This window comes from Chrysochloris asiatica, unplaced genomic scaffold (assembly GCF_000296735.1).
Source record: "Chrysochloris asiatica unplaced genomic scaffold, ChrAsi1.0 scaffold00241, whole genome shotgun sequence".
In the NCBI taxonomy this organism is placed as follows: domain Eukaryota; kingdom Metazoa; phylum Chordata; class Mammalia; order Afrosoricida; family Chrysochloridae; genus Chrysochloris; species Chrysochloris asiatica.
In genome coordinates, this window is record NW_006408759.1 from 1,801,365 (window position 1) to 1,810,838 (window position 9,474).

At 38.9% G+C, this 9,474-nt stretch overlaps 1 protein-coding gene across 1 annotated transcript in view; it reads left to right on the plus strand.

The window, feature by feature from the left end:
- The window catches only part of DDR2 (discoidin domain receptor tyrosine kinase 2), a 90,472-nt gene that overhangs the window by 39,820 nt on the left and 41,178 nt on the right, over window positions 1-9,474 (plus strand). Inside the window, exons 2-5 of the mRNA XM_006873426.1 lie at window positions 3,816-3,918; window positions 5,410-5,641; window positions 6,055-6,202; window positions 6,576-6,681. Of these exons, the coding sequence (XP_006873488.1) occupies window positions 3,816-3,918; window positions 5,410-5,641; window positions 6,055-6,202; window positions 6,576-6,681 (589 nt within the window). The remainder of the gene's footprint in view (window positions 1-3,815; window positions 3,919-5,409; window positions 5,642-6,054; window positions 6,203-6,575; window positions 6,682-9,474) is intronic.

Genomic DNA, 9,474 nt, shown 5'->3' on the forward strand with positions numbered 1-9,474 from the left:
GTAATATAGGGAGACAAAGAGTTCTCCAAAGGCAGAAGGGGAGCATATAACAGCAAAACAATACCAGCAAAAAAAGTTGTTGGTAGAATTCTTCAATTTCATCATCACTGGCTTAAATGGTTTGTGTGTAAATTTAAATAATAGTGCCATATGGATATTATCTTATCACAAACAGCACTGTATTTAAAGACAGATCTTGAAATGTTCTTTTTGATGATGAATGCATCATCATTCTGTTTCAATTTGTCAGTCCTGGCATAATAAACCATATGATTTATTGGCCAATACCAGTCCATTTTAACTCACTAATTCCTCAGATATAGATCTTTATGAGCTCCATTTTATTTTAGACAATTTCCAATTTTCCTAGTTTTATACTTCATAAATTCCACGCTCAGATTGTTAATGGATATTTCCAGCTATTTCTCCTCATTTTGAGTTATGCCATATCAGCAAACGAAGATTCTGAAAACTTTACTCGATTTGTGTCATCACAGTGAACTCTAATTTGAAGAGGCAGCTCTTCCTCAGTCATATTTTGAGTGCATTCCAATTTGAGGGGCTTGTATTCTAGTACTATATCTGGAAATATTCTGATGTTACTCATAATTTTTTCATCTTCTGCCACAATATGTGACACTGTTCCAGTACTATTCATAAGGTTTTCCATGGTTAAACATTAAGATGTAGTTTGCCTCTCTGTTTAGTCTGTCTTAGTCTAGAAGCTCTGCTTAAATCTGTCCACCTTGGATGACCCTGCTGGAGTTTAAAATACTGGTGACATAGTTTCAAGCCAGATGCAACTCATCAGAGTATAACAAAGTGACAGATGAGTATTGGTTATAACTACTAGTAGTACAATTTGCCTACCTCTCTCCCCTCCAAGACTAGGAAATTCCTACCTTGCTTCTTGCTACCTCTTCTCCATCTTTCAGTCCCTTAACAAAGGCAGACTTTTCAGTAAGCCATTTATCTTCAAGCAATTTCTTATTTCTGCCTTGTAAATATAAACTTCCCAATGGATGAAGGAGCATGAAGGTCTGACAACCTGATTTGAAAAGGAGAGGAAAAATGCAAAAATCTATACCTCAATACATTATCCTGCCACAGCAGGATATCTTTATAAAAGATACCTTGATTGAGGTATACTTGACACACAATAAATGGTACAAATATAAAACATACAATGTGATGGGTTTTGACATAATGTAGAAACATGTGAAACCATTACCATAGTAAGATAAAGAACTTGTTCATTGCCTTCAAAATTTTTTGTTCCCCTTTGTCATTCCTCCTTCCCAATCCTCCCTCCCACAGGAAATCACTGATCTGTTTTCTTTCACAATATATAAACTTGATTTCATTTTGTAAAATTATACATTTGTTAGGCACCATCGGGTCAGCTCCAACTCACAGCGACCTTATGCACCACAGAACAAAACACTGCCTCATCCTGCTCATTCCTCACAGTTGTTGTTGCATTTGAACCCATTGTTTATCTTGTTGAGGGTCTTTCTCTTTGTCTCTGACCCTTCACATTTCCAAGAATGATGTTGTTCTCTAGGGACAATATGTCTCCTGACAGCATGTTCAAAGTACAAAAGATGAAGTCCCACCATCTTTGATTCCAAGCAGCATTCTGGCCATCTTTCTTCCAAGACAAATTTGTCCTCTTGAGCATTTCAAAGAGGTCTTGTGCAGCAGATTTACCTAATACAGTATGTCATGACTTCCTCACTGGAGCTACCCTGAATGTTGATTGTGGATCCAAGCAAAATTAAGTCTTTTTGCTTCAATCATTTCTCCGTTTATCATAATGCTATTTACTGGTCTAGATGTGAGGATTTTTGTTTCTTTTGCACTGAGGTGCAGTTCATGCTGAAGACTGTAGTCTTTGACCTTCATTAGTTAATATTTCTCTTTTAGCACACAAGGTTGTACCATCTGCATATCATGGATTATTAATGAGTCTTCCTCCAATCCCAATATCAGGTTCTTCCAACTTCTTGCATTTTTTACTCAGTATACAGATTGAATGTTGTTGCTAAGTGCTGTTGAGTCAGTATCAACTCATAGAGACCCTACGTAGGGTTTCCAAGGAGCAACTGGTGGGTTTGAACTGCTAACTGTGTTTGGTGGAAGGATATAACCTTGGCACACACCTTTCCTGATTTTAAACCATTAAGTATGCCCTTGTTCTGTTCTAACAACTGCCTCTTGGTGTATGTACAAGTTCCTTATGAGCACTATCGAGTGTTCTGGAATACCCATTCTTCCAAATGTTATTCATAGTTTGTCATGATCTACACAGTTGAAAGTCTTTGCAGTCAATAAAGCACAAGTAAACATCTTTCTGGTATTCTCTGTTTTCAGAAAAGATCTATCTGACATCAGCAATAATATCCCTTGTTCCACATCGTCTTCTGAATCTGGTTTGAATTTCCAGCAGTTCCCTTTTGATGTACCGTTACAACCACTTTTGAATTATCTTTTAAAAAATTACTTGCATGTGATATTAATGATATTGTTAAATGATTTTCCATTGTATCACCTCTCTTTGGAAGGGGCACAAATATGGATCTCTTCCAATTGTTTGACCAAGTAGCTGTCTTTCAAATTTCTTGGCAATAGCTTCATCAGCTTGTTGAAAGATTTCAATTTATATTCCATAAATTCCTGAAGCCTTGTTTTTGCCAATGCCTTCAATGCAGCTTGGACTTCTTCCTTCAGTACCATTGATTCTAGGCCATATATTACCTCTTGAAATGGTTGAATATCAATCATTTCTTTTGGTACAGTGGTTCTGTGAAGCCCTTCCATCTTTTTTTGATGCTTTCTGCATTAATCAATATTTTGCCAAGTCGGGGATTCAATTTTTCTTCTGTTCATTCGGCTTGAGAAATGCTGAGTACATTTTTCCTTTCTGGTTTTCGAACTCCAGGTCTTTGTACATTTCATTATATGACTTTACTTTATCTTCATGAACTGTCCTTTGAAATGTTCTGTTCAGCTCTTTTATTTTCTCATTTCTTCCATTTGTGTTAGCATTGCTATGCTGAAGAGCAATTTCAGAGTCTCATCATATCCATTTTGGTCTTTTCTTTCTTTCCTGTCTTTTTAATGACCTTTTGCTTTCTTCCCAGAGAAACTGCTTTTAATTACCATTGTTTCCGACTCATAGCAACCCTGCACAGGGTTTCCAAGGAGCAGCTGTTGAGTCTGAACCGCTGACCTTGCAGTTCAAAGCAACCTTGTGGTCCAGTGCTTACCCTCCAGTGCCACACCAGTACTCCTTGGAAACTAGAGTAGTGGAAAGTGAACAAACTAAACACAATTAAAGAAATTTTGACACATTGTGACCAATGTAACTGATGTCACCGAACAGTTTGTGTGGAAATTGTTGCATGGGAACCTAACTTTCTATGCAAACTTTCATCAAAAGCTCAATAAAATATTATTTAAAAGAAAGAAAGAAGAAGAAAAGCAAATCTGCTGATAGGGTTATAGGATGGGCCGCTGATGTTGTTATCAAACACGAAAGATATATCATCATATCACTTGAAACTACATTACTTGTCAAAGTTTAGAAAAATAGATAAGTTAGACTAAGGAAGAGCAGGGCTTGAAGACCTGTATGGGAATACGTTTCAGAAAGCAAGGTCTGATAGAGTCAAGGTGGTGAAATTGGGATCATGGAGGGACTTCGGAGGTCTCCTTCCTCTCTGTCCAATAATCAGTGTTATTCTTCTTGGAATATTCTGAGAGTTAATATAAATGCATTCCCTCTTTTTTCTCCTTGGTTTCTCTTTGTTCAGCTGTATGCCGCTATCCTCTGGGCATGTCAGGAGGCCACATTCCAGATGAGGACATCACAGCTTCCAGTCAGTGGTCAGATTCCACAGCTGCCAAATATGGAAGGTGAGGATAATGACCTCAAGAAATCCTGAGTTCGTGGTTGGACAGATTCCCTCAACACAGTGCCCTGACTCAGGAGGTTGAAAAAGAGGGGTGGTGCTTGGCAGTATCTGGTGGGAACAAGGGAGGATATCAAATGGGCCTAATCTGCTCTGTATGTTTTCAGAATGAGAATTCAGGGTTAGGCAGCATTTTTTGGTCTGGCAACCCTACCCCAACCATACCACCAGAGCCACACCACCAATAACAAATGGGTTCATTGATATGTAGTGGATTTGTTCTACCTGGCCTTTCACTGTGAGCCACAGTAGCAGAGATGGAAACATGAATGTTATGGTGATCTGGTACTTTTCGGTAGGTGACTGTGATAAATTGCTCATAGTGTAAAGTGCCAACAACTTAACCAGTCATTGAGGTTTCCAACAAGTTTCTCCCAACTCACAAGGATATTATTGCACATAGAAGGGCCATTCTTTGCCATGAACAGAGTGGGATGGGTTACTTATGGTATCATTTCAGGGTTTACCCATGAACAGAGTGGACTGGGTTACTTGTTTTGCTTTCAGGATTTCTCTAAAGCAATAGATTCTACTCAAAAACTGCTCTGCTGGTTGGGGCCTTTTTTTTTTTTTTCTTAAAATCCAATTCTTTTGAAGTAAAATATTTCCATTAAAATAAAAAGCAGCATTGGTAGTAAAAGCATCCTTGGTAGTCTCCAGTATTCATATCTTGTAGAGTGTGAAAGAATAACATGATGATTGGATGGGACTGGTAATGGAGTAACTATGAAGGGATGGTTTCTGGGAGAGGAGAAGGAAGCATTCCAGGGAAGAGGCAGCATGGGGAGAGGCTACCAAAATAAACCTTATAGTGATTTCACAATTTTTTCCGTGGTAGCCCATCCTGGAGGGAAGAAAATGCAGATGGATTATTTACTACTTCTTTGATATGCACTTATCCCCCACTGTCATGTTGGATTTCCATGGCTTTTTGATAGGCTTCCATGCCCATTCTGCTGGTAAAAATCCCATCACAGAGCATAGCCCACACTGGAGATCCTACTATTCCTCCCTCCTCACACTCAGTGACTTTGTAACTTGGCATCTAAGCAATGAATGGCTAGCTTTATTAAACTGAGGTTGGAGGTAGGGGGTGCAGAGGTGATGGTAAAATGACTTGGTGAGGGCACCAAAAGTAAATTTCCTTTGAGGCATATAGAAATCAGTGTGGGAAATGAAGCCTACTTGTGATCTCAAGGCCACTAGCTCCCTGGTGATAGTTGTCTCTGGGTTTCATGATGCCCTGGGGAGAGAAAATTGACCACAGGTGGTTACAGTGGTGGCAGTCAGACTAGTGGGGAAAACCCAAAGAGTCAATTTGTACTGTGCTCTCAGTTTGCAATCTCTCCTTAGGACAGGGCAGTTGTTTGCCTTGGATTCCTAAACAACTCTGGTTTTATGGTCTCTCCCCCTCTCTCCAACCCTTTCCCTGTAGGCTGGACTCAGAAGAAGGGGATGGAGCTTGGTGCCCTGAGATTCCAGTGGAACCTGATGACCTGAAGGAGTTTCTACAGATTGATTTGCACACTCTGCACTTTATCACTCTGGTGGGGACCCAGGGACGTCATGCAGGGGGCCATGGCATTGAGTTTGCCCCCATGTACAAGATTAATTACAGTCGGGATGGCACTCGCTGGATCTCATGGAGGAACCGGCATGGCAAACAGGTAGGAAGAAGAGATGTGCAGACCTATAATGTAATGTAGGCTAGGAGAGGATTTACACAGGTTGCGTGTGTGGAAATGTGTGCCTCCAAGCCTGCGATCTTCTTGCAAATGTTTGACCCAGGGTCAGGGACAATGTGGAGGGGGAAAAGAGAAGAACATCACATCTACTGGGAAATTTGAGTAGAAATATTCTGCTCCTTGAATGAAAAGAAGAGGAACCATTACATTGTACACTTAAAATTTTTTAAATGGCAACTTTATATTATATTTATTTGCCCACAACAGTATTTTTTGAAAAAAAGTTGGGGTTTTTTTTGTAAAGAGAGGAGTCATCAAAAGAGTGATGACTATGGGATAAAGAAAAGTCAACACAATTTCATAGCATCTTCTCACTTTCTTTTCTCTTTCTTCAGGTGCTGGATGGAAGTAGTAACCCCTATGACATTTTTCTAAAGGACTTGGAGCCACCCATTGTGGCCAGATTTGTCCGCTTCATCCCAGTCACTGACCACTCCATGAATGTGTGCATGAGGGTGGAGCTTTATGGCTGTGTCTGGCTAGGTAGGTCTCTAACAGAGGGGAATGATTGAGCTCTTTAATAACCGTAACCCCTGGGAAATAAAGGGAATCAAATCAGAAGGAATGCACTCTGGAATTCCTATCAATTCCCTCTTGGTTAATGTAAAGAGAGGAACATTGTTTAATCACTCAGAACTTGGTGTCCCACACTTAGAATAATGTATTCAGAGTCACTTTGCTGACTTTAGCTGAGGAACGGTCTTCAGTAATGCTCCTTGTGTACCTGGATTGAGTCTTGACTGAAAATACTGTATATACTTGCACCCTTGAAGCCTAACTACCTGTGGTAGTTAGTCAGAGCCACAAATGTATCTCCCTCCCAAAGATACTGACACAGCTATATTTCCTTTGGCAGATGGCTTGGTGTCTTACAATGCTCCAGCTGGGCAGCAGTTTGTACTCCCTGGAGGCTCCATCATTTATCTGAATGATTCTGTCTATGATGGAGCCGTTGGGTACAGGTAAATTCTGGGAATCTTTGATCATCAGAATGGAAAAAGAACTGCTAGAAGGGAACAGTGTTTTTTCAGAGCTTGGGATCAATGTTAATCAATCAGTCAATTCGTTTTTATTTAGTCCCTGTACTAGGCATTGTAGAAGGACTTAGATGAAGTAAAATATATAGTCTTAATTAACAAGGAATGTAGCACTTAATTTAGGATATAGAATAGTTACACAGAAAACAATTTTCACAAAACAAGGCTAAACTTTGTGATTTGACTCCAAGTAATGTAGCCAGAGTTTTTGACCATCAAAATAAGACACATAGCCTCCCACAAATGTTGCCCTGCTCCTGAGAAGACCAGAAGAACTGAAGTAAGAAGAACAATTAATGAATTGAGCAGGTCAACAAATTCAGGAGGAATGCACCTACACATATAAATGTTTTAAAAGTAGGGCAAAGAAGGCAACTAGTAAGACAAGAACAATTCCTAGGATGAGATGAGAATTGGAGCAGAGGATGTATTGCTAGGTAGAAGGAAGCCATGGAAAGGAAAAGAACGTGAATGATTGGACTATAGCAGACATTGGATCTGGGAACAGTAGAAAGGACCAAGGCCTACACTAGACCAATGGAGAGCCATAATGGACAAGTTATGATCAGATACAGTAGCAATTGGAGAATCTTGGTGTGGTGCTGTAAGATAAGCATTGGTCTACTAACTGAAAGGATAGTGGTTAAGTCCTACTCCTAAGAAAACACTGCATAGTGTCACTATGATTCAGAACCTACTTGATGGCACTTAACAATGACAGCAATAACAGCAATTTAGAACTGAATAAAGAGTGTCCCGATTTATATTCCTTCTCATTAGTCCATTTCACTCTAAGCCATACTATTCTTCTTGTGTCATACTCCAACAGTTTTCTTTCTTAGATTAGTCTTTATCTTCAAAGATTGAAATGAGGAGAGAAGTTAGACAACAGAGAATCCCAGACTAACTAATGAAAGTGCTAACGGTGACAGAGAGAGGAAGAGATTTGTGAATTTCAGGAAAGAGAGTAAAGAATTTAAAAACTTTCATTGATTCTAGTGTAAACAACACGAGGAATGTCATTTATTCATTTAACATACATATTTTGAGGGCCTTTCAACAACTATGCATAAAAGAAGGTATAATGCCTAAGTGCTAGGCACCCAGTGACTTAAAGGATGGATGACCTGGTGATCTGTTTCTGTCAAGATTACAGTTTAGACAGGGCCAGGCTACGTGACAACATCCAATAACACCAAGTATGCCTGTCATATATTCTGATAGAGCAGTTATAGTGGAAATAAATGGGGAACTTTAGATGGCAAATCAAGTTTTACATGGCATGATGATAGAGCAATTCTACTCTGTCCTATAGGATTGCTATGAATTAGAATGAACTCCATGACAGTGAGTCTAGTTTTTTGGTTTGATGATGAATTTGGTTTGGGATACAACTTTCAGGGGCTGACAGTATAGCCAAATCAAAAAAACAAGGCCCAAAGCGTGAAATTATGACTCTGGATCCCAGAGGAAAGTTCAGAATGAGTTACAGATATTTAAGTATAATCAGCTTCTACTCACTAATTGAGACAACAAGCCAGAGCTGAGTGATGAGAGCCGAGTTACCTAGTTCAGGGTCTCATTACGTGAATAGTCATGGTAGGGAGATTTTTTTTCACTTAAGAATTACAAAAGTAATACTTATAATAATTTTTAAAATTCTAAAGTATATAAAATGGACAGGGAAAGCATTTTCCCCCTTATTTTTTCCCTACTTGAATTAATTTTGACCAAGAAGAAACTGAATAAGTGTGGTTTTTTGTTTTTGTTTTTGTTTTTTTCATTTGTCTTCTCTTTTAATAGACTTCCATGGGAATTGATTTTTCTGGGGAAAAACTGGGGAATAATATTCATTGCAAGTAAAAATGTATGTTCTCCTAGTCTTCTGATCTATCGAGAAAAAAAAGATGGCAAACCCTTTGAAGGGAGATCCAGGTTCTGGTGACTATGGATAAAGTCAGTCAAATTTGATAATTTGCCAAACACTTTTTCAATGAATAAATATATTTCAAAATGTATCTGTAAGCCTGGCATAATTGCCCAATCTTTTTTTTTTTTCAATTCACAAATTTTACGTATTATTGGTTCTGACTGAAAATAAACCTTAAGGGTTGCATGAGTTATTGCTGAGAGTGAATATCCTAGTTTCTTTATTTGGGAGACTCCTGACTTACCTTTGAGAGCTGGAGATACAGAACTTGAGAGGTGAAAACTTCGACATAATGGGTTCTTGCTCGGTTCCTCCCGTGAAAGATGGAAAGGGGTTTCTTTACGTCCCACAAGTAGACAAATTAACAGAAATACACCATCCGACAGTCAGATTTCCAACAAACTTGGCCATTCAAAACAATGTTACGAAGTGGAAAAATCTGCTGAGCTAGGAAAACAAAAGGAAACCCAATACCCGAGACTTCCATGAAACCCATGCATTGTACTCTATCAGAATAACATTCTACAAATTCAATTACAGTTAAACACAAACTAGGATTTAATACTGGTAGACATTATATACTTAAATGTATTGTTTATATGCTACTGCTGTGTGCTGTTGTGTTGGTTCCAACTCATAGCGATCCTGTATAGAGGTTCTGAGGCTGTAAATTTTTTCAGGAGTAGAAAGCTACATCTTTCTCCCGAGGAGCACCTGGTAGAATTGAACTGCTGACCTGGTGTTTAGCAGCCCATCGCGTAACCCATTATGCTACCAGAGCTTCATAT